At 38.1% G+C, this 25,577-nt stretch overlaps 2 protein-coding genes across 5 annotated transcripts in view; one reads left to right on the top strand and one right to left on the bottom strand.

Annotated features, from left to right (window-relative positions):
• Positions 1-8,818, bottom strand: part of PDE6C (phosphodiesterase 6C) — a 29,096-nt gene extending 20,278 nt beyond the window's left edge. The window contains exon 1 of the mRNA XM_061459118.1: positions 8,094-8,818. Within this exon, the coding sequence (XP_061315102.1) occupies positions 8,094-8,573 (480 nt within the window). The 5' untranslated portion in view covers positions 8,574-8,818. The remainder of the gene's footprint in view (positions 1-8,093) is intronic.
• Positions 8,819-18,395: 9,577 nt separating this feature from the next.
• On the top strand, positions 18,396-25,481 carry RBP4 (retinol binding protein 4). Of its 4 annotated transcripts, none has more exons than XM_061459121.1 (6): positions 18,396-18,532; positions 18,705-18,840; positions 19,451-19,587; positions 19,747-19,853; positions 21,485-21,697; positions 25,279-25,481. In XM_061459121.1, the coding sequence occupies exons 1-6, from the start codon at positions 18,411-18,413 to the stop codon at positions 25,290-25,292; spliced, it is 729 nt and encodes a 242-aa protein (XP_061315105.1). In that variant the 5' UTR covers positions 18,396-18,410; the 3' UTR covers positions 25,293-25,481. The 4 variants fall into 4 exon arrangements, with proteins under 4 accessions (XP_061315105.1, XP_061315104.1, XP_061315109.1 ...); XM_061459120.1 differs by having other exon boundaries at positions 18,396-18,586; XM_061459125.1 differs by having other exon boundaries at positions 18,416-18,554.
• Positions 25,482-25,577: the final 96 nt, after the last annotated feature.

Raw genomic sequence — 25,577 nt, 5'->3', positions numbered from 1 at the left:
CTCTGAGACCTGTTGCCTACTGATACAACCAGTCTGGGTTTGAGTGTGGTTTTGGGCTTTGGCAATAATTTCTGAATCTCTGTTTTAGCCATCCAAAATTAAGTAAGTCAGATAGATTATCTGACCCTCTTTTGCAGTCCCTTGGCCTCCCCAAGACCATCTAGCATAATGGCAAGGCCCAGGTTCCTGATGTGAGAGTGCTGTATGCTGCTATGAGGGGATAAATGAAACTTTCAGACACTCCTGGATTTCTGAATACTTAAAAGGGACCTGTACACACCACATGAGCTGAATCAGCAGAACACAGCTGCTGACTCCAGACTGAAGGTACAAGCAGCGGTGTTCAGAATTGTTCAGAAGAAGCACTTTTGGTCATACAATTTTTGCAGAGGATAGGAAAATTTGAATGCAAGTCTGTGTTAATAAACAGAAAGTTCAGTGACCGCAAGCCATCTTGAGTTGTGCCTAGACAGTGCAATGCAGAAATATACAAACACCTCATAGCACATTGCCAACATTCCCACAGCATGTACAAAGACTCGTATAGCACATGATTCGTATATATAAGCAAAAATTTGTGCTTAGCTTTAGGCTTTTCATTATTTAATATTTTGCACACAGTTGCTACAAGTTTTGAAGCCTTTATCTCAAGGTTTCAAAATATTTTCTTTTGAGAACATAAGCTTCTTTTGTTTTCAAAGAAAATAACTTTTTGCAATGTCTGGAAAACTATGTTTATAGGTAAGCAAGAAATGTGTTCTGCAGTACCAGAGGCAGAAAACCAGAAGAGTGATGTGAACTTTTAGCTCTCAGTTAAATCATCAGACAGGCTTTTTTAAAAAATAAAGGAAAGGTGATCTGTGATAACTCCTTAATTGTAGTACATTTGTAAGCATTTTCTACTAGCTACTCTTAAAGCTGAGATACCTAGCTGTTTACTGTACAATGATCAGATCTGTAGATATATCCTAAAATGTTCAGCATGTCCTGGATTTGCACTAAGCTAGCACCAGCATACCTGAATGGAAAATCAGGGCACCTCTTTGTATTCATATTTCTGTTGTAGGTGATGGAAGGTGACTGAAGAGTTTGGCAAGATAAAATGGATCTAGCCTATACACTTGCAAATTAGTAGTTAATTCATGTTTCCTGATTCTCTAAACCATGACACCATTTCTATCTCACTGTAATTCACCAGCACTACTAGACATTACTAATACAAACCTCTTACCAATGAAATATCAATATAAAGTTCTACTTTTAGATAATTTGGCCTCAACTTTTCATTTTCTTTAAGGTTTGTATGCTTATTTCCACCTCACACCTACCAGTGGAATTTACTATATCAGAAGTCACTGTTGTGTAAGCAGTGTGATCACACCTGTGTGAAAGGGAAAAGTAAGGCCTGTCTTTCTAAAAATGACTTATTTTCCTCATATGGCAGTTACAGATAAACTTCCTTACTGGAACTATACCATATCTGATTCTGAGATAAAATAAATATAAACGAGAAAAAAAAATCACTCCCCTGGGAGCCGTAGGCATTTCAAGAAGTTAATTTTAAAAGGCTATATAAGCAGATAATACTTTAAGATTATGTAGCTTGTTTTTCTTTAAAAAAAAATCAATGTTACTTCATTGTTTCTGGAAAGCTCTTACTGGTGGGGTGCCCAAAAGAAGGAATCATCTTGCGTTCTGTTTTCCTGCAGATCTCAGTTCCATTCTTGGGAATGATATGTTCCTCTGTATTTCCTTTCACTAGTTTTTAAAGACCTTATTTCTCTCATGAAGAATTCTCCTTCAGTAGCTGGTTTTAGCTATCCCACAATTCTTTAAGTGACTATGAAGAGGTGCTCTGCAAAATTTTCTAACCTTTCGCAAATTTTCTATGCCAGCTTAAGAAAATGCTGAAGACCATCATTCTAATGTTTGTGGAACCATCCTACAGTATTTAATAAAGGAAGTACACCTTGCAGTGCATAATGTTATTTTAGGGTTTGCTATACCAGCACACTGAATTAAGCCTTGAGCATTTCTGATGAGATTAACAACAAAATGCAGCCTGAGGAAAATGAGTTTGACAGTATGAGAAACTCCAGGTCAAAGTCTGCAGTGTAAATTAGTTGTTGAGTGTAAATTTGATGAGAAAAGGCAAAACATTTAAGTAATGAGATAGTGCAACCCTTGTTAATTTAGTTTCAATTGCACATGCAAAAGCATATCATTTATACAAATTCAGGAAAGACAGAAAAATGGAAAAGTATAAGGGATCAAGGATCCCTCTTCCCTGTTCAGCTAGTCAGGGTGAAGTTTCACTGCTCTGGTTGATTTGAGATAATAGGAACAGCAGCTCAAAACTGTTAGCAGTAAGGCTTCTCACATCTCCAGTATACTTGCTTATTCCCAACTGCTTTTAATTTGGTACAACATCAGCATCTTCATTAGACATGTGGTTTGAAATGTTAGAAAATGAGGATTTCCCATAAGACTTTGCTTAAGTAACTGGGGGCCTTGCTAGCAAGCATCATGATGTTGGTTTTTTTTGTATCCATCAGGTGACATTTACACCTTGGTTTTCATATGTCAATCACTATTAGGCCCATTGAAAAACCTCTTTCCGTGTGTTGACTCTGAGTGACCTGTCAGTATCTTGTGCAGCCCACCTTTGCATTTTTATTTTGGTGCAGTGCCTCAAATATCGCAGTTCAGAATTCATAAGACTTAATCCTGTAGCTGAGGTGGTAGTGCCAAGAAAGCAGATGCCTATTTTACTCCACCTCTTTCCTCTTACAAAGCACAGAGGAATAATGGCTTTCTGGGACCTCTTTCAGCTACTTTGCTCATATTGCGCTGGCAGTTCTGGGTTGGATAGATTAGCTCAGAATGGTCAAAATACATCGTCCTTTGGATGACCAGGAGAGGTTCTGGAACACTGCTGGAACAGGAACCACAGGAGCCTTTGACATCAGGAGCTGGTGCCACACGCATCATTTCTTTGCATCATCTTCACATTTCTGTATTCCTTCAGTATTTTCTCCTCTTACAGATATTTTGTTCTCCCGCTGATTGTCTTGCACTGGCTCAGATTTCTCAAACAAAATTTCTAACACTGACAAGGTGGTACTGGTGTGCTACACTGCTCCATCTCTTACTTCCGCCTGTCCTATTTTCAACTCACAAATGTGGGGTTTTTTTCATAATGATATAATTGAGTATGAATGGTAAATAAAAACCAACTGCTATCAGCTACAATAATGTCATCAGTCTAATTCAAAACCAAACCCAATTAATGGATTTGGCCATTCATTAGGCCACATTCAAAAGATCATGTATTGTCAGGGATGTAAAACAGCTGCATTTTGACATGTAACTTCCAAGCATTAGAAAACAAATTGAAGTTGGTATCTTCAAGATCGCTACAGTTCTGAAACTGAATCAAGTAGCCCTTCATATATATTTAACAGCATTTGGGGGTTGAACTTTTCAGTCATGTCACTGAAATGTCTGCTTGTTATTTGCCATATGAAGTGGCTATCTTGCAACTTTTTGAAATTGAATCTATTATATTTAAGTATTTTTTTTTCACAGAAAACAAGAAAATTAGGATAAAGGGGAGCTTTTAATTTTATTTTTTAATTTTTTTTTTTTCCTTAATTTGGAAGCTCTCCTCTTTTAACAAAAATTAATTCAAGGAAAGAACTAAAGGTTCGTGTTTTTCTTCTGGAAGGTGCAGTTACCACAGATTTGTTCCTGTTTCCATTTTTGCAGTTAATATTTTACTGTATTGAGTGTGACTTCATGACAGTCTGTTTTTTATTATCAAGATGATAAGATAAAATGGAGGAGCAGACATTAACATTTACAACACAAGTTCTTCCCACGTAAAAGGTTACCTGTCAATTTTCTTCCTCATTTTGAGTTTATCTTGGGGTTGTTTCAGTTCTCATTACTTTCCAGAAGTTCAGCAAAGCAGTGCATCTGTAGTGTTGTGTATCTTTGCTCTCATTTCTTCTCAACACTTTGTTTCTCAAGAATTTCCCTCCAACAATCTTCCTTTGGACTTTGAAGCTTTTTTTTACACACTCTGCCTCCTCAATATGCTGGATATTGGGGCTTCTTCTCCAAGATCACTTTGTGAGGGGACTAGCAGAATATGAGTTAAGAACTAAGACATCTTATTAGCAAGTGACTGACCTGTACCAGCTCTACCACAACGTGACTCTATTCTTTCCATTTTCAGAGCAACCAGTTGTGTCATTGACCATCTTGCTGTCTCCTGCGCTTTCTCATTGCTTCATATTTTTGGCATCAATGCGTCTGATTCCAGCAATGTCTTCTTGCCCTAAGAGGCATTCTAAGACTACCTCCTGGTCAGAGGACCACTGCTGTGTGTTACCAGAGCAACTGTTTGCACATCACAGCTAGACAGCAGTTCAATGTCCAGGTCTCCTCACTGCCACATGGGAATTTGAACCACTGAGCTGCAAGACCACGCTTCCCTTTTCTCTTCTTTTCTCCCCTCTTCAAATAATTTATTTTACAATCTGATATAGAGTCAAGAAAAGGGATGGAGTATCTCTTCTTCCTTGTTCCAGGCTCAGGCAGCCTGAAGTCTGGGTACTGGTACATTCCTGTGAATCTGAAACTCCTGTCATTTAGGACAGGAATGAATCTGAAGTCTCTCCTGCCCTTGCATTAAAGAGAAGTAGAGCTCCTACAGAAAAAAAAGATTCATACGAAATGAAGCTGTATCAGTTTACTAAGGGATGATACAAGTGCTTGCAACTTGAAGACGTATTGAAGTTGTTAAATTAGGTGCCACAACGATCACTGATCTGGATGCTTAATCTGAATTGGAAGCATCAGAATCTCTCCACATTCAGCTGATTCTTCACTGGGGATTGTGGATTCCAGTGCAGCACCTCTACAAATGAGGGCTTGTTCTTCTGCATCAGAACATTTCAGTCCCATATGGGTCTAATCCAAAAGCTTTCACTTCTTTTGAAGCATGTTTTTCACCATGCATATGATTTTATTTTCACCATTATTTCACCATTCATATAATTTATTCTACTATAACCAGGACTTTCCAATACTCAGTTAAATCTTTGTCTTCAAATATCTCTGAACTAAAGGGAATATTGCAATAATTTAAATATATGTAGTCGAGCAAATGTATATAAGTATTTATTATTGGTTCTTACATGCTGAGAATGTAAGATTTTGATTGCTCAGAGGAGGTGCTCCTTGTTTAACTATTTCTTAGCTTTATTTCAAAATACTGACTTAGCAAAAGGTGTAAGGCAGTTGTACTCTTCTTTCTCACATTGTCCATGTTATCAGTTAATATTTAAAGAATATTAATGGACGTATCAAATTTTATGTAGTCTATTATTTTAATTTGGAATATTTGTGTCACATACTCTGCCAGACCCTGGAAATAATGTGAAGCAAATTACTATGGCAATGGTCCTGCCTGGCTTTCTGTTTCTCACTACCATTAAATCCTGGATTAAACACTATTAGCTCTTGCAGTCAACAGGTCCATAATCTTGTGGGGAGAGACTGTTCTTGCTACTAAGTTAATTATGAAAGGTCTGTATCTTTTCCTCTGCTTTTCTTTTCTGAAGCATTAGTCAGGATGAGGAGCTTCCTCATGTTTATTGATACTTTTCTAGGTTGAAGAAGATAATCCCTGAAGAACTGGCTACCAGGCACCAAAAGTGGAGTCTTAAGTTCTTGCAATGATTTATTGCTGCTGTGATCTTTCATTACATTCACTTCTTTTATAAAGGGGTGGTGATTGAAGCATGGAAATGTCTCACTGTGGGTTTGTCAATGTTGTCATGTACTTAAGACTTAAAAAACACTATGCCGTTTGGATATGGATTGTGTCAACAGTAGAAAGTGGTTAGACATGACATATTTAAAGTACTATAGTATCTAGAATTATTCATTGTGCATTTTGTATTCTGACAAGGCAATAGGGTTAAAATTCCTCTCAAGTCTGCTTGTAATTTTTTGCTCATTTTGGGTAGCAATCTAGTTTGACTGAAGTGCATACAAAATTATCTGAAAAATCATTATGCTTTCAAAAATGTGATTAAGGCTTCAGCAGCTGCTTATTTCTGCTGCCATGGACTAAATCTATTCCTTAAACATTTTGACTAAGGCTGCAGTTCTGGTTCTGCAGTTGTCTCCAAAATGGAGAGATTTTGGTGACATTACTGGGAACTTGGTCTGTGTGAGGAGTGTGGATTCGGCCACCTGAATTTTTGTACAAATTGAACAGAAATGGTGACAATTTTGAGACCTTGAGGGTTGTTTTTAAGTAACAAATCTTGGTCCCAGAGAAAAAGCTGGGAGTTTTGCAATTAACCTATGTAATGTCAATATTTTAATTACATTCATTTACCAAATATGGATTAATGGCACCTTGGTTTAACTGCATTTTTAAGTGTGGGCCTAATGGCATAGACCTCAGTAATCCTAAGAGAGTAAAAGGATGCCTAAGATTACCTTAGAACGGCTGAATAATAGCTGAACAGATATTCATCTGATACGGATTAATTTATGAGTGCAAAATGTATACCTAGCAGGATTAGATGGACAAAAAGGTTCTCTTATTTAAGCATATTCAAATTATATTAGTCACAACATTTTGAACAAATTCTATTGCAAACACAGAAATATTTGGGCAGCCCTCCTTTGTGCACCTCTCACACAACGAAATTAAGGAGCACTGCAGTTTCTGATAAAAAACCATATCTTTCTTGATCCTTCTGATCTTTTCTCATGTAATCAGCCTTATGAATTTAGAAGGATTATCCTCCAATCTCCCAGTGTGGTGGTAAGAGGCAGTAGGTCAGGTGCTTCTTGTCAGGACAGCAGACATTGGAGAAAGCATCTTAGTGGTCAGTTAAAAATCAATTGTTTTCTTTTTTCTCAAATCAGTCATTCTGTTCGTTGCTATCATTCCTACTTGCATCTGAGGTAGTTTACTATGTATTGGAATGTTATTTTCACATACATATACATTTTCATTTGTTTCTGAGCTTTTAAAGTAGTCCTTTATTTTTTATGTCTGCCAATATGTACCATTATAAAATATAATCCTTTTAGTTTATCTCCTGGAAAACATAGACAATTGCAGTGTATAAAGTTTTTTTTTATTTATATTGATCTTAAGGCACTGAGGTAGTTTCCATCCCTAAAATGGCCCAGTATTTTAAGTCGACTGTATAGGAAATACTGAGAAGACAGGCTGCCATCTTATATAATTATCTTAGTACCATTCGGTTTATGTTGAGCTTTTCCATATAACACAAAAAGGAGATGAAGATGTCACCATTTGATAATATAAGGTTATCTATTTTTAAAGAAATCTACAGCAATCACAGCACATTTATGTTTCCCCTTGTATTTCGGAGCTGTTTCTGAATGCAGCTCTCATCATGCATGTTTAATTTCTCTTAGGTCACTCATCATTTTAATTAACATTTGTAATAAGCCTTGTCAGCATCATAACTAAAGAGGGTGATTCTGTGCAAATTCAACATGAACTCTGAAAATGTCAGACCAGCTCTGACTCATTAATTTTCTTCTATAGATAGTTCTGAACAAAAGCCTTGGATCTGGACACCCTCAAGATTTGGAGTCATTTTAAATTCAAAGACAGGCTTGAAACTGAGAGTATATGTTGACATCATCATCATCTGGCTTCATTCACCTACTTACAACAAAGAATCCTCATTACAAAAGCCATAAATTGATTGTATTCAGAGGTGGATGTATGGCAGCACCTAATGACAAGGGAGCACACTTGCAAGCCCGTACTGGAAAACAGAATAGGAGCCTGCCTTGTTCAACAGAAATACAAGTACCTGTTGTCTCTATTAAGCTAATAGTCCCCTTCCTCACTATAATAAATTACGTTACAACTACTGTGCAAGGATACTGGAAATACCTCACTGCTTTTTGTCTGGATTTCTGTCTCTTGGATGTTTTGAAGAATGACTCTGTACCACAAGCGCTGTGCAGGAAGCTGAGTAAGCAGATGCACAGAATCCCATTCCCCAAGAGCAGTCACTTACCTTTTTCACATCAGGTATGTTAAAAAACTTCTTGGTATGAGCAACCCATCCTGCTATCCCGATGTCCAGAGGAAAAACTGTCTCATTGTCTGGTTTCACCAAATTCTCCTCAAAGCTGGAAGTTGGAGTGACATTGAGAAGCCTGGTGGCCACCTCTGGAATACCATTTCGGGAACGGCAAAGAAACATACTACACCGATCAGCTGCCAGCAGCTGTGCTAGCCTCTGTAAGGCCTTGTGCACTATCTTTTCCATATCGCCTCCTTCATCCTGTATTTCTGTTAGCAGCTCAAAAAGTATGTCACACTCCTCCAGACGGGACATGTCTTTGAAGCTGACTCCTTCCTTCACATTTCCAGGGCTCACTTTAAAGATACTTCCCAGCACTTCTGCCCTCATTTTTCGGTCGAAATACTCCTTGGCAAACTGGGGGTTGTTCTCCAAGTATTTTTCAACATCATCTTTATTTACCTCACCCATTTTTGCTGGATTGTTCTTAGGATTTCCTTTAGAACCACATTACCATCAAAGTGGGAGTGGTAGCAAGAAGTCCTAACTTGATACTAGCAAAAAAACAGTGCCGTGTACATATTGTACAGCTCACAGGCATAGTACATTCACCTTCCTCTCTGGCTTCCAAGCCGTCTGAAACTCTTGAGCTATGACAGAAGGCACTGGCTTAGCATCTTCTTAGTGTGAGATCTTGGAGACTGCTAAATAAAGAGATGTCAGGACACTAAACCTTGAGCATTCTTAGCTCATAAATCCTAAGGGAATCATTTTAGCATTTTAAACAAATAAAATCATTCTTAGACCTTATAAAATTGTCTGATGTGTAGTCATGTATACCTGCATGTTAACTCCTTCATTCACAGTATATATATTGTACCATGCACGCAAAATTTTCCATTGAAATTTAATATGAGGAATTCCACTTAGATATTAAGCCCACATTATACACGTGCGCAGACGTACACATGTGTATTTGTGAGAGGTGCTTAAGAAGAGGAAAACAGAATGTTACAGAGAAAATTTTTAAATTGCAATTTTGTTTCCATTGAAACAGTCAGGAGATTATGGAAACTCTATTACTAAAAGTAAATAGTTATGAAGCTATACATGCATAAAATGGGTGAAATCCTAAAGACCTGACAAAAATGTGAGCTTTCTTAAGTGGTTTACCCATCTGAAGATGGAGTAAAAGAACTAGAATTTGACCCAGCACAGTCAGATATGACTTACTTACAAATTTTTTAAAATAATTTTATTTTTTACAAAAATAGCCTAAAGGAAAAAGTAAAACCAGAAAATGGCTTGAATTCAAATTGAGTTCAGGAGACAGTACAATTTTTACTCTATATGCATAAATAACCAGGCAGAGTACTGCAAGTAATGTACTTTCTTCTGTGCCTTCTTCAGAAAAAGTAGGGGATTTCTGCTCTTTTAAATAGCAGGAAAATGTTAATAACTGACAGAAAATGAGCAAAGAGGGAAGCTTAAGTCTGGTTTTAGTTTTATAACATGTTTGAAGTTTCCTACCATCAGAAGTTCAGCATCACTCACATGAATGGAAAAGGTATGATGAAAAATAGTAAACACCCCAGGGCTATGTGAGAAACACGAGTTTAGAGTGTAAACTTTAACTTAATGACAGCAAATGATCTGTATTCATTGGAACAGATCTGAATTTCAGCAGAGTATAACAGTTGCAGTACAATTAATCTTATTTATGTTTGTGCCATCCACATTGATCAGAAGCAGAAAGAGATTCCTTCTATAAGAATAAAATAATACATACCCTTTGGCAATTCTTAATTTGAAAATAATAATCTCAAAGTACAACTTTATCTGTCTGCCAGAGACCAGACTGTGTCAACATTCATTTTTATCAAAAGGTCTAAAAGAATCAACATGACTCTGATCCTCTGGTGCACAACAAACAGGTCAGTGATAGATGTGTAATGGCAGCTAACTCGGTAAATTAGTTTCCCCTGACTGTGATATGAAACGCTGTGTAAGACACCAATTTTTGTCAGACTGCAGTTGCCATAAGGATTTAAAAATTCACATGGAAATCACACATTCTGGCCTGGTTCCTTTTCTCTGGCTGGGTTACTTGCCTCTAGCAGCCTGGGGAGCAGCATAAGATCCTCGCTGGTGGGTGTGTGAGGTTGCAGTATCTCAACCTGTAATTGTTTGTTGTGATTTAAACAATGCACAATTAGGGCAAACCAAGAAGATGATGTGATTTGACAGAAATTATAATATAGTTTGGAAGCGTTCAAAACAAATGTAAACGAGGTCCTTAGTGATATGGTTTGGTGGTGGTCCAGGCAATCCTGGAGTAATAGTTGGATTTGATGATCTTAAAGGTCTTTTCCAACCTAGGTGATTTTATGATTCTATAAATGTACCTTATATTTCTGATGTCCTCATTTTAGAGTTAGGAAAATACATTGTACTTGTATCGATAATTTTTTTTTGTTTTTCTCATATTAGTATTCTAATAAATTTTGTAAATTAGAATATTTAAACTTTTTTGAGTACTAGCTTTGTACTGAATTTTAAAGCTTTTGTGCTGGAATAAGACATTTATTTTCTATTCTAGTTCCTTTCCTCTTCATATTTTCCATACTATTCAGTATTTTATCTTTGTTATATATAGTTTCTTATAATAAACATAAATACAAATATCAATTAGAATTACTAAAGATAAAATAAATTCACATTTCTGGCATTTCAAACTTTTCAAATTTTGCTATCATCTTTCCTTTCAATTTTTTAATAAGATCACATATTAAGAAAATACATTTGGCTTTGATTCTTTTCCATGCTGAGGTAGTTTGATTTAAAAATATGATGAGCAGGTGCTATATTTTTCAAATTGTTTTAATTTCTGAGAATACCATAAATGTGTGCTTTATAATTTTAATACTTATGATGTCATTTGTTCATAGTTCACAATGATGTTCACATTGTTCACATTGATGTTCAGAGTTACTATAGAAATCAAATTATTTATGGAGTAGTTCTTAGTAGCAGACCATTCCTGAGCCGTTGTGAAACGTGGAAACTCCTAAGAAGGATAACAGACAGGGTTATTTAAATAGATTCAAGCTGCACGTAAATGTCAAAGGTATTTATAAGGTTTCCCAACACAGTTCAGTGTTTGTATTTGAGTCTCTGTCCATCTAATGTGGTTCATTCAGTTAAGATTTTCTGAAGAAACACAGATCAAATGCATTTATTTCAACTGCATGGGTTTTGATGTGGATAATTCTGTGGCCACTGCCTGGTCATCAGAGATTTATATGTATAATCCAAGAAATTAATAGCCAGAATTTTATTATTTTTTCCTAAATTTCCTAATTTGAGAGAGTTGATTCTGTAGGTATGTACAACAGACACTGTGTGCCTCTAACAGCCATTCTTTTGGCACTGAAATATTTTGGTGTCACTGACCTGGTGTGTTTTGGGGACCTTTATAAACAACCTGAACTTTTATGTTTCTTTTTTTAAATAATTTGCTATCCCTTTTCTTAAAAATGTAATCTTAAAAATATAAACACTGAGGATAGTAATTTAACTGATTTTTCCATACAGGTGCAAATTTTCATGGTCTCTTAAAACTACCAATGACTAGCTCTGGGGGTTCATGAAATAAGTAGTCAGCAGAGATTTCAGATTCTAGGGGAGATTTCCTGGAATAAATGGCCAGTCTAGCATGAAGAGGTTAACCTGGGTTGCCAAATGCACTGTAGCTTTGACCATGAGCATGGGTTTCTTGGCAGCTTGGCATGAATTTTAGTATACAGACTGAGCAAAGGATGGCAGCCTTTTAACCTTATGCTCTCTCACATTGACTCCCTGGTGATCTTAGGTTACCTGACCATTTTTTATTACTGAGAATAGTATTCAGAACCACTGAGAAGGGTCTGACTCTATCTTCTATATACCCTCCTGCCAGATATTTATAAACCTGATAAGATCTCACAGAGTACTGTTTTCAGACTGAACAGCTACAGCTCCCTCAGGCACTCATTTTGTCAGATTCTCTGGCTGCTCAATGATCTCTGGCTTTTTGCTGGACTTGCTCCAGTATGTCCATGGCTTTCATCATTCGTTGTTTAAAGCTCTCTTCACCAGGCTGGCCAGCCTGTTGGCAAACTTATGTCTTTGTTTAAAGTTGTTTCCATTTTAGTAGAACATCTAGAAAAACATTTCAGTTCAGAATCACAATCCTCAGAAAGGTTTGCTAAAGAGAAAAAGAGAATAAAGATACCGTTTTAAACTAGGTTTGTTTAAATACCATTTATAAAGAGCTCAACGTAAATTTACTCCTTAAGCAGCATGTGACGTCATTAAATCACAAAAACAGGTAGCACACAAGCTGACACGGTGCAAAGGCTAATCTTTTCAATCCCATTGTGTCCTTGACCTCTGTATTCAGACTGCCACCAAGGGGAACAGTTGTGATGGTGACAGTGTACGCAGTTGTCCCTTACAAAGTACACAGAGCTCCTTGGCTCAGATCATGCCATTTGTTGTCAGTTGTTATTATGAGTCTGGTTCCACAGGGCAATGGCTCCGCTTGGATTCGCTGCTCTGTGCACACCACAATCATTCATTTCCCTGCAAACTCTGCTTCTAAGAGTTTAATAGATACCCATGTTTGTGAATGGCACGCTATAAATAACTGTGAGAAGACTGGAAAAAGTCTTTCAATCTATGTGCAGTCCGGCTGGAAATGGATGTTGTATCTCCTATTATCAGTTCTTTGAGCCAGCTTTCTCCTAAGAGCTAGCTTTTCTGACCACAAATAAAATTCTAGTTGTTTAAATATTTAAAGTTTAAATGTAGCAGTGTCCCCCTAGAGGGCAGAGGGGCCCAAGACTGTTGGTTGATAATCAAGGATCACCTGCTGCAAGCTCAGGAGTGTTGCATCCCAACCAGAAGGAAGTGCAGCAGGAGGGGCAGGAGACCTCCTTGGATGGATAAGGAGCTCCTGAGGAAAATTCAATTGAAAAAAGAGGCTTATAATAAGTGGAATCAAGGACAGGTGGCATGGGAAGAGTACAGGGATGTTGTCCGAGAAGCTAGGGACCAGGTTAGGAAAGCTAAGGCCCAGTTAGAATTAAACTTAGCTAGAGGCATTAAAGATAACAGGAAGGGATTCTACAGGTACATAGCAAATAAAAAACAGACTAGGGAGAATGTAGGCCCCCTCAGGAAGCTCTCAGGAGAACTGGCTACACAGGATTTGGAGAACACTGAGGTTCTGAATGACTTCTTTGCCTCAGTCTTCACTGGCAAAGGCTCTGACCACACCACCCAAGTCTTGGAAGGCAGATACAGGGACTGTGAGAATGAAGACCTTGCGCCCACTGTAGGAGAGGATCTAGTTCGAGACCATCTTAAAAACCTGAACATGCACAAGTCCATGGGACCTGATGAGATCCATCCGTGGGTCATGAAGGAGCTGGTGAATGAAGTTGTGAAGCCACTGGCCATCAGATTTGAGAAATCATGGCAGTCAGGTGAAGTTCCCGATGACTGGAAAAAGGGAAATATAACCCCCATTTTCAAGAAGGGGAAAATGGATGACCCAGGGAATTACAGACCAGTCAGTCTCACCTCTGTGCCTGCCAAAACCTTGGAGCAGATTCTCCTGGAAGGCATGCTAAGGCACATGAAAAACAGCAAGGTGCTTGGTGACAGCGAGCATGGCTTCACCGAGGGGAAATCCTGCCTGACCAATTTGGTGGCCTTCTATGATGGGGCTACAGAGCTGATGGACAGGGGTAGAGCAGTTGATGTCATCTACCTGGACTTGTGTAAAGCGTTTGACACTGTCCCACACAACATCCTTGTCTCTGAATTGGAGAGACATCAATTTGATGGATGGACCACTCGGTGGATAAAGAACTGGCTGGATGGCCGCACATAGAGAGTTGTGGTCAATGGCTCAATGTCCAGCTGGAGACCAGTAATGAGTGGTGTCCCTCAGGGATCGGTGTTGGGACTGGTCTTGTTTAACATCTTCATCGCTGACATGGACAGTGGGATTGAGTGCGCCCTCAGCAAGTTTGACGATGACACCAAGCTGTGTGGTTCGGTTGATAACCTGGAGGGAAGGAATGGCATCCAGAGGGACCTTGACACACTTGTGAGGTGGGCTGATGCCAACCTCATGAAGTTTAACCATGCCAAGTGCAACCATATCCTGGGCTGCATCAAAAGGAGCGTGACCAGCAGGTGGAAGGAGGTGATCCTGCCCCTCTATTCTGCTCTTGTGAAACATCACCTGGAGTATTGTGTGCAGTTCTGGTGTCCTCAACATAAAAAGGACATGGAACTGTTGGAACAAGTCCAGAGAAGGGCCACAAGGATGATCAGGGGACTGGAGCACCTCCTGTGTGAAGATAGGCTGAGAGACTTAGGGCTGTTCAGCCTGGAGAAGAGAAGGCTGCGTGGAGACCTCATAGCAGCCTTCCAGTGTCTGAAGGGGGCCTATAAGGATGCTGGGGAGGGACTCTTCATTAGGGACTGTAGTGACAGGACAAGGGGTAACGGGTTAACACTTAAACAGGGGAAGTTTAGATTGGATATAAGAAGGAAATTATTTCCTGTTGGGGTGTTGAGGCACTGGAATGGGTTGCCCAGGGAGGTTGTGAATGCTCCATCCCTGGCAGTGCCCAAGACCAGGTTGGACGAGGCCTTGGGTGATAGGGTTTAGCGTAAGGTGTCCCTGCCCACAGCAGGGGGGTTGGAACTAGATGATCTTAAGGTCCTTTCCAACCCTAATGATTCTATGATTCTAAAATGTTTTAAATAGTAATTTGATTCTTGTTTCTTCTTTTCTGTTATGAAGTCATAAATGAAATTAAAATAACTCCTACAATGAAAGCTTTTTTTCAGCAATTTCCTTTGAAAATCTGACCTTCTCTGTGTATTTTCTGTTGCTATTCCTAGTGGAAAATACTGGAGAATTTTACAGGCTATGTAAAATTAATGTAAAAAATACTTCAATCACAGAATCATTGCCAGAAAGGCCATTTTTTTTTTTTGCCTTTTGGCACAATTCAGAGGTAGAAGACTTTTCTACCCTTCAATTAATTACAGTTCCAAAAAAAACCCATACTGACTTTTAAAAAACTTTCTATAATATTAGAAATATGCTGCCAACTTCAAATGGAATGAGAAGTCATATATGAAATGTATCGATTGTGGCAATACAACAAGTTTTGTAAATGAATGCTTTACATTACAGGTTATTTGCATGTTCATGCATTATCAATATTTTAATTGTCTAAGATTTCTCAGAATCCAACAATCTTTTAATGTGATTGACTTGATCTATGCACATTGCTCTGAGAATCAATTGAAATCCTGGCCCAAATTCTGTTCTGTTTGCATGAGAAGTACAAACTTCCAAGGGGTGTACCCAGGTTCCAAAGATCTGGATAAGGATCACTTGCTGGCATCATTTCTCAACCTAACCCATAGCCCAAGTCAATCCAAATGATGATTAACTGAGGCAAAGTTTACCCTGTTTATGAGTTTACATAGTTGTGCTGGCATAGCTACATCTGTTAGGACTGAGAAAAAATTCACCCTTGAATTGCCATAAAAATGGTAGTCTGCCAGCAACCTTCCATCCCTGCCCCAGTACACTCCCAGCCGAGACCTAACTGACAACAAGGAGCCTTTTTCGCCTAAAAAGCTTGTCTCATTGAGCCAAAGTGTTTTAGCTGTGACTGTGAAAATACTTCATTAATGTAAACTGTGTTTCAAGCGGGCACAGTTGGAAGTATAGCTAAACCAGAAGAGGAACAGAGCCAAACTTTTACTAGACTTGCCCAGGTCTTCTGCAGTTGTTGAAATGTGACTGGGAAATACTGGTGTGACTTCACTGTAGCTGCACTCCCACAAATCCACAATGACAGCAGTTCAAAAGAAGAGTTTTCTGAGGTTATTACCTAGAGTTCATAGAGATCCCAGACTTAAGGAGGTGAATGAATTAGAAATTATAATTACTAAGCCTCTGCCAGGCCCATCAGCCAGATATGCTTTGCCAAACATGGCAGAGATCAGCAGACGCACACAAAGAAATGCTGTGCCATGGCTAACATAAAATTACACGCGTCTGATTTATTTTTGTTGATGAGCTCAGATTAATTTAAGACACTGGAATGGCTCTTGCCCTTAATTAAAAATTATTAACAGAAGCATATTTTTTGTTCCAGTGAAACATGATTTGGTCTCCTGTCTGTAAAACTGCTGAGGACAACATGCAGTAAATATAATGGGGCTGCTGATCTAGATTTTCAGAGGTGGTCAAATCTCATCATGTTTTGTTTCATTTGGATAAGTGACTGTAGATTCCTTTGAAAACTTCTGTAATAGAATTTTCATGGATCATTATGTTACTGACAAAATTTTGTAGGAATACTTTTGATCCTGAAAGAACCTGTCTGGGAATATAAAGCAGTATAGAGATTTCCAAAGAGGACAAATTTAGGAGAAATAATATTTCATGATTTGGCAGACAATAATTGTTTTCTTTGGTATTAAAGTAAGTAACAGATTTAAAGCTTGTAAATTAAACTATAGTCTGTCTTCTTACCATCAATCATGTGAGACACTGAACAAAGAAAATCCATGTTGATTTTACACTTGTAAGTATGATAAATTCATATATTACAAATAATGATAGTTTTGTAAAAGTTTTGTAAAAATACATAAATATAACCAGTATCAGCATTGCCAGAGGCTAGAACAAGGTTCTAAAAGCCAACAGAGGGATATAGATTGCTGTTTCTCTTAAGTCTTTGTGGGAGTTAGCAAACTTGAAAATCTCAGTTTAAAATGGAAAGGTTGGATTGTTGAAAGATTACTGCTTAAAGTTGCAGGACAATTAATATGCCTCATCCTTTCTGGATACCTATGTTAAATACCTTCTTTATTCCAAACAGTAGCCTTAATATTAAACATAATAAAATTTTCAGTGTCTGATGTTATCTGGGGAATCAAAGGCTTCAGAGCAGACTTGGAACAGCCCTGAGCATTTGATTCTTGAGAAAGTGAATACAAATCTACTATCTATGCAAAAATGTGCCAACACAAAGCAGAAAAGGAAAATAAATCAGACTGTTACTGTCTGCGTTACATTTGAAAAAGACAGCAAAAACAGTAAAAAGTTCAATATTTTTATGAATATACAAAAGGAACAGAACGCTGGAAGAAATTTCTAGGAAAGACCATGCTGAATAAATTGTTTTAACTCTTTACATCAGCTACTGTTGAAGTATTTTTTATACCACATTGGTATTGCCATACTTTAATGTGCATTAAAGTAATGAATAAAGCCCTTTAACTAACAGGCCCCGTCTCTATTCTTTCAAAATTGGGAGGTAAAAAAAGTAGGTGAATTAGTTCTCTTGGTAATAATCGGTCCTATCGTGCTCTGGTTACATGTCTAGAAAATAATTAACAGGTTTTCTCTAATGCTTCCTAAAGATGTTGAAACTATAGAACAAATATTGACTGAGAGGCAGCAAAACTTGCTTGGACAGGAGAAAATAATGGTTTATGGAACTGAAAACTGTTTGCCAAAAACATAATAGAAATTCTGGAAACTCTGATTTAAAACTGATGTGAAAAGGGCCAGATGTGGTGTGTACATGCACTCGGGTATTTGCAGGCTGCACGTATGTCCTACCACCTTTGCAGTACTACACAAAAGTGCTCTTTGCCTTCTCAGAGATTTGCAGGGCCCCAGTTCCTGTTCCTGAGGGCAGACCATGGATTGGCACCTGAGCCATCTTTTGGGAAGGAAGAGGGAACCAGTCATAAGGGCATGAAGAAGTTCTGACATGATGAGGCTTTCAGAAATGTTAGCAGAAACTTGCAAGTATGATGTTTGCCACTGTTTATCAGGGGAAAACAGGAAAAGAATTTGGGGAGGAGGTGGAGGAAACAGGTCTGCACCTTGTAACTGGGTTGAGCACATTGGGCAAGAAGGACTTTGGACTGCAGCATAAAATCACATAGGAGGTGAACGCAACTAACTCTCCCCCCTGCAGAGATGGAGTGCCTCTCTTCCTTTGTTCTCCCTGCACATGTGCACACCTCTTCTCCCAGGTGTGCTCTCTGCCTCTGGCTTAGGAAAACCAGAGGCATTTGTTCCTAGTGCCTGCTTGGCTGCAGGTCAGGGTCAAAGACCACCTGAGCCCATGGGAGTTATGCAAGACATTGCTATGAAGAGGCCCTGAATGCCCACAGCATGCAACAACCCACCTCCCTGCTCCCCGTCCAATGCTGGCTTTGTACCTCAGGGGGTTGCGAAAGACCCAGGACTATATAAAACATTCCCTGTCTGGGAGCCCCACCACTGCCATCAACACTTGGGCTCTCAAGAGGCTACAGGGACCAGCACTGTCTGTAAGGGATCCTGCTGTGGTGGGCTGGGGACAACCGGGTGCCTTGCCTGTGTATACGTCAGGGAAAGCTGAATGATGCCTGGGGATCTGTCAGGGCAGCCTTCCTCCCGTCCTCAGTTGCGTGACAGAGCCTGTTTCTGATGCTATTCTCTGTTTGCTGTTGCTGCAGGGACAGGATGGTCCATACAGAAAGAGCTCTGTCCTGGCTGCTCCTGCTGGCACTGGCCTTGCTAGGCAGCAGCACAGCACAGCGGGACTGCCGAGTAAGCAGCTTCAAAGTCAAGGAGAACTTCGACAAGAACAGGGTAAATCTCCTTTCTCTCATGGATCTGTGATATCTTGCCTAACTCCTCTTCCCAGGCTACAAAATCTGGCATTCAGTAGCATAAGTGTTCACATTTTCACTCAGTCACAGACTGCAAAACAGCAGAAGTGTGTGATGTGGCCCACACCTCCACAGATGCTGGATCCTGATGCATCTGGTAAGGAATACTGCAGAAACTGGGCTTTAGCAGGCTGGTCTCAATCTGTAATAAAACGAGAGTAGTGATTTGGTTGTTTCTATGAAAAATTAATACTCGTGTTTTCAGACATCATTGCAAGGAGGAAGCATCTATACATAGATCTGACAAGATCTACCAGTTGTTATCCTCTTCCCACCAAATTTCACATTTTAAATGCTGGAGAACTGCAGATACAAATAACATACAAACAGAATCAATTATTTCTCTACCCCTGGCTGCAGTAGGACATGTTGGTGGGTTTATGCTGTTGCAACAGCTAGATTTGTTTCGAGGCGTGGTGTCAAATATCTGCATGTCCTCCCCTCTGTAGCTTCCCCCCCCAGTTTTTAATGTCTGTATGTAGTTTTCCATACTTCTAGGACTATCTACAACCTTTCTTATTTCCTTACAGTATAGTGGCATCTGGTATGCCATGGCAAAAAAAGATCCCGAGGGGCTGTTTCTGCAGGACAATGTGGTAGCTGACTTCACCATAGATGAGAATGGACAAATGACTGCCACTGCAAAGGGCAGAGTCAGACTCTTCAAGTAAGCTGTTTGCAGTCTCCCTCTTAGTCCATTTCACTTAACTTCTCCTTCGCTTACTGGTGCTCTAATCCTACCTGCCATCTCTGTGGTAGTCATGCAGTCACTCTGAATATGTGCTGTTAGGTTTGCATGTGATGTATCTTTTCTCTCTGGCCACAGCAACTGGGATGTCTGTGCTGACATGATTGGCTCTTTCACTGACACGGAGGATCCTGCCAAGTTCAAGATGAAGTACTGGGGTGTTGCCTCTTTTCTGCAGAAAGGAAGTGAGTACTTAGCTGTAGAAGATGAAGAACAACTAATTATGTTGTATGTCCATCCTGGGGAAGGGAAATATAGGTTTGGACTTCTTAAACACACTTAAAACATGTAATAACTATCATACAGCAAAGCCTTCATGTGAACAAGGTAAGCACTATTTTTCATATGGGTGAGCTGCATGGCTTTCTTTAAACAAGTCAAGACCAGGCCTTTGTATATCTTTGTATTTCTTTTGTTTGCTATCCAACAACATAATTGAAGGTCATTGGAAAGAAATGAAAGGCAGATGAAGTATTTTAAGTCTTTAGTTCAGAACTCAACTTATCAATGCTTCTGTCCTCTCTGAAGAGCCTAATGTCAGACTTGGCTGAGCAGGAGAAAAGATTTTGCAACTGTTATTTTGCTTGGTTTCATATTTTCAAATGTAGAGATTTATCTATTTTAAGAAACAAATATTATCTAGTATATATACATTCATATTTTTCTGTCATCTGTCACACCCTAGGCAAAATTAGTTTATTGAGCCAAGTAGAGATTCAGACACCTGTAGCTCAAGACATTTCCATGGATTGTTTCCAAGAGAAGCAGGTGGAATTTGGAAGTGATTTGAGTTCCATTCTCCAAAGACACAGCTACAAAGAATGCTTTGGATGCCAACTGCTTTTGAATTGTTGCCAAATCTCCTCACAGCATGCTGCTGAATCATGTTTTCGTGGATACTTCAGATTGCAGGCTGACCCCAGATTCTACCTTTCTAAAAACTGTGGTCCCCACCCACAGGAGAGATGGGAAAGAGAACATACCATATTCCTTCACCAGCATAGACATAGCATCAGGGAGGATCTTTTGCTCCAGGAAAGGAAAGTGTAGAGATGACACTTTTTACTGCAAAAACTCAGGTTCACTTCTGTTAGCACAGGGTGTCTCTGTGACTGGGTATTTATGAGATTACCTAGCTAAATAGTTAAGAATTTCCTGAAATTGTCAGTTTGTTTTGAGAAGAGGGTTTATGATAGAGCTTGTAGCAAATGCACTTCTAACACACATGGAAACTGCACGATAATCTTTTTCCTTAAAAACACAGTTTAAGTAACATCCTTGGTAGGAAAATAGTTATGGTTTTGAGTAATCTGGAGCATGACTAGCATGACCAAGAATACATTTAGCTTCTCTATTTGCTTTTTTAACTTTTTTTTTGTCTGACTGTTCCCCTTTCTGGTTAAAATAAGAAAACTTTATTTATACTTAATGATAGCTACTGTAATACATGATTCTTCTTTTTTCTTTGCTGCCACATTTTATAATGATGTTCAGGCATGGATTTACAAGGCATTTATTAGCAATTCTTCATGCTGCTCTTGTTCTGAACCTACGTTAGAGGAGCAGCAGTGTGCCAACCATTTCCTCTTTTCTCCAGCACTGTCTCTGATAAATATACTTATTTTATTTATAAAATGGAAAACTCCGCCAAAAACATGGAATTAAATACTGGAGGCAGGAATAATCTAAGAGCTACTCTGCTATCATTTATAGCAATTTTCATTGTATTATTTTTTTGAGTTATGGCAGCAATCTCTCTAGTTTTACCAGATACTGCTTGTGTCTCACCTTTGCTATTTGCTATGATTCCTTCCAGATGATGATCACTGGGTAGTGGACACAGATTATGATACCTATGCTCTTCATTACTCCTGCCGCCAGCTGAATGAAGATGGCACTTGTGCTGATAGCTATTCCTTTGTGTTCTCCCGGGACCCCAAGGGATTGCCTCCAGAGGCACAGAAAATTGTCAGACAAAGGCAGAAGGACCTTTGCTTGGACAGAAAATACAGAGTTATTGTTCATAATGGTAAGAATGGTTTTTTTCTGAAGAATATTGTTTCAGGGTTTGGTGACTAAAGTACTAGGAGTCAATTAAATAGCAAATATATTAAGTCTTTCAGTTAGTGGCTGTAATATTGTCTTTTGAAAACTGGAACTTGTAGTAAGTTATTTCCAACTTTTTCTTCCCATATCTGGAGGAGAGCTGAGATGTATAGCTTTTTATGCGGCACATCACATCACCTGAAACAATAATTAGAGGAAGTTGTAAAACAATTATATCAATGTAGTATGAGTAAACAGTAAGGATAAACTTCATAGTTGCTGTAAAAAGAAGTTGTATCTCTTTGACAAGATCTCTTAGTCTTTCTCAACAAAATAGTTGTGGAAGAGAATAGAATGTATTTTCAAAAACTTCTTTGACAAATTCTTCATGAAAGGATTATAAGTAAAATTATAAGTAAAATCACATGTCTTGGAAAGGATACCTTATAGCAGACCCTTTCTCACATATCCTCATGCCAACTGTTTCACAAAGGGTGGTGGAAGAGAGACACAGCCTTCATACTGGTAATATGAAGTTATCCTGAATCACATAGTCAGGCTTATATTACACCTAAAATGAGAAATAGCGAAGAATGAAGAAAAGAGACCATAATATTTAGAAGAAATAAAATAGTTGTGTACCCACCCCTACCTCTCCCCCTAGCATTCTGGAAGACACAATATCTACAGAAGACTTGACTGGTGAACCAGCTGAATGTGAACTCATATGAGAGTGTTCTGCTTTATACCACAGGATATATATATGTTTCCCCTGGAAAGGATACTGAGGTTGAGTTAGAAGCTTCAAAGAAGAGCAGAGAAAACTTGTAAAATATTTCCCCTAGTGAGGGCTTCAGAGATCTAGATATTTTCTCAGAAACAGGTTAAAGGCTGACCTGAGCAAAGTCTGTGCTTGCCCACACAAGCAGTGGGAATTGGATAATAAAGGACTTGCAAACATAGGGATAATAAATTAAAATAGATGGAACTTTAAAATGGACACATTCAGAGCAGAAATAAATAGCCATTTGTTTAAGTCCAAAGGTCATTAACCTTTGGAACAGTTTACCAAGAGCTGTTGTATGTTCTTCATCACTGAAATCTGTAAATCAAGATTAAAGGCTTTTCTAAATGACATGTTAGAATAAACTGGGATTGACTGAAGGAACTTTTGTGTATTATAAAGAAAGTCAGAACAGATGAGCACAGTCAGCTCTTGTGTCTATTACCTGTTCATCTGCTCTATAAACAAAGAGTAATATATTGCCATGTTGTAAAGTAGGTATGCTGATAACAGGGTGCCTGAAAGATCTGCTAAGATGGGTATTTAGAATACTGATTAGTGACCTGGAAAAAGTGCTTGACAACAATGGAAACAAAACTTCTGTCTTGAATCTGGAGACAGTATAAAAGACAGATGAGATTTAAGGCACTCAAGACTAAGAGACACTATAAATGCAAATGAAAACGCCTTTTGTGAATGATATCTATGATTGCATAAAGGGTAGGATAGAAAAGAAAGCATGTTGTTATATAAATTGATACTTTCTTGTTTTGAATGCCACATTCACTGCTCATTTCAAATAAACTACAGTGAGAATAAAAATTTCTCAGGATGAGAAAACAAAATAATGACATAATTAGGGATGGTTTTGTATTAAATATAAGGTGAAGTGTAAATATACAGATGTTGTGCTGTGATTTTGAGAGGTGTGTGCTATGGTGATTCTTTGCATTTCTGCCAAACCCAGGGAAAAATATCCCGTTGTAAAATCGGGGTATTGGGCTAGTTCAAGTACCGGCCTAATTCAGCATGGTAGAATCTGTTTTATCTCTTATTTCTGCACTATACAAGGCTTGCAAGACAATAAATGTATTGCCAGTCTTTGCAAGCATAAACTGAGAAGAAAGGCTCAGTATACTGGTTTATTCATAATTTGGGATGTAACTTGTTCGAATATCTCAGAACTTCTATATAATTGAATGCTTGGTGATTGTTTCTTTTTTTTCCCCACAGAATATAAAACCAATTGTGTAATTTAAAAATGAAAGTTCAGAATGTCTTTTGAAAGTTCAGTCCTAAATGTTCTTTGACTTGCTAACCTTAAAAGTTGATCATGCTGCCTCTAGTTTATTATGGAAATAATCAAATCTGCAGGGTTGCACTGAGTGCTGTGTTCTTTGTCAGCTATCCTGATTTATATTCAAATGTTAGGTGTTACTGTTTGTAAATGAAAAATAGCAGCTCAGGTCCTTAATGCTGTCTGCTTTTTATTGAGTTTGTCTTTATGAGCCCAGCACCAAAGATTAAATGAAAGTTAAAGCCAGCAATTTGCATTTTTCCTTTACTGTAATCAGAACCTGTAATTACCATAGTGTTAGTTGATTCTGAATTATCCACTATCATTAACCCAAAGTTTCTGCAAAGCAAGGATATTTGGGAATGAGAGAATGATTGTGAGCCAAACTGAAAAAAAACATTTATTGAAAGTTTATATCAGAAACTCTTATAAAATTCCCTGAATTCCTTAGGAAGCCCTGGTACTTTAGTTTTCATTCTGCTATTAAGAGCTACAGAATTAGTAGCAGAAAAAGCCAATTTCAATTGTCTGTACTGACCTGCATTCAGTTGTTACTGTGGTAAAATTCTGACTGAAATTCACAGATGCTGCAAGAATAGGCTTGTATCTGTTTCTAACTGTGCATATTCAATGTCTTGACACTAATTTCTCCCCCAACCCCCAAGATTTTTCATTAGCTTTTCAAATTAATACTGTACTTAAAGAACTTAAGTTCCCAAAAAGATCAAGTAGATGTATAAAACTTACCTTGATGGGAGAAAAAAAATCTAAAATACCTATTCTTTGTATAGTGGCTAAGGCAGAAGCTTAGGAAATGATGAGTGTTTTGGTTGTAACTTGCATTGCATTTCTGATGGTAGCTCCTTTTGAAATATGGATCCAGCTCTGATACACTTAGTGTCTCAGAGGAATAACATAGGTTGCTCTGAGTTATACAAATATGAGTGTGGGCATCACAGTGGGACTACTTGTAAACACAATACAAAGTCATGTCAGTAGAGCTGTAAGCTGAATTTGCTGTTAGCATTTGATAGAAGCAAAAATTGTGAATTAAAGTATGGCATATTACCTCAGCTAATTTACTATTGCCATTAGTTTTGGAGGTCAGGAGAGTCTTACTTTGTTGAAAGACACTCTTAAATTAATAATTTTTAAAAGGTAAATAATTTGAAGCTTGATAAAGCAAATAAATAACTTTTTTATCACTGATCTATCCAGTCCCTTGTTTGCCAAAGTATTAAAATGCTCAGGACAGGTGTAATAGATTGGGAGAATTCCTGTTTTGTTCCAAGTTGGAAATTCTTTGGAATTACAAACTGAGGAGCAAGGCACTGACATTGCATTATAAGTAACAGCCTGCTGAACTCAAGAGCATTTTAAAGGAAGTAGATATGTATGCATTTTTAAATTGGTGAAAGTTTGTATATTTCAATTTTGTTCAGTGTGGCTGAGAACCAAAATTATTTTTTTTTTTTTTTTTTAGGATTTTGCTCTTAAGGAGATCCGAAACTATGGAAAGAAACCACATAACAACACCACGGATGTAAAGTTCACACTTTGATTGGGTGTTCTCTTGAAAACCTTTTAAATGGCTTAATTTAGATTTTGAGTATATTTATCTGAGCTGTGTAGCTCATCTTGTTAATAAACCAATGAAACATTTTAATAAACTTGGATTACAGGGGATTCAAATTGTTTGTATGCAAATCTGTACATATGGAGACATTGGTTTTATTAGTAGACCATTTTCTTAATGCACTGTTTTGAATTGGTCACAGATAA

This window comes from Pezoporus flaviventris, unplaced genomic scaffold (assembly GCF_033815535.1).
Source record: "Pezoporus flaviventris isolate CSIRO_AGI_PZ_B2104156 unplaced genomic scaffold, CSIRO_AGI_Pfla_v1 ptg000029l, whole genome shotgun sequence".
Lineage (NCBI taxonomy): Eukaryota > Metazoa > Chordata > Aves > Psittaciformes > Psittacidae > Pezoporus > Pezoporus flaviventris.
The sequence above is the reverse complement of the archived record's forward strand: the minus strand, read 5'-3'. Positions and strand labels throughout refer to the sequence as shown.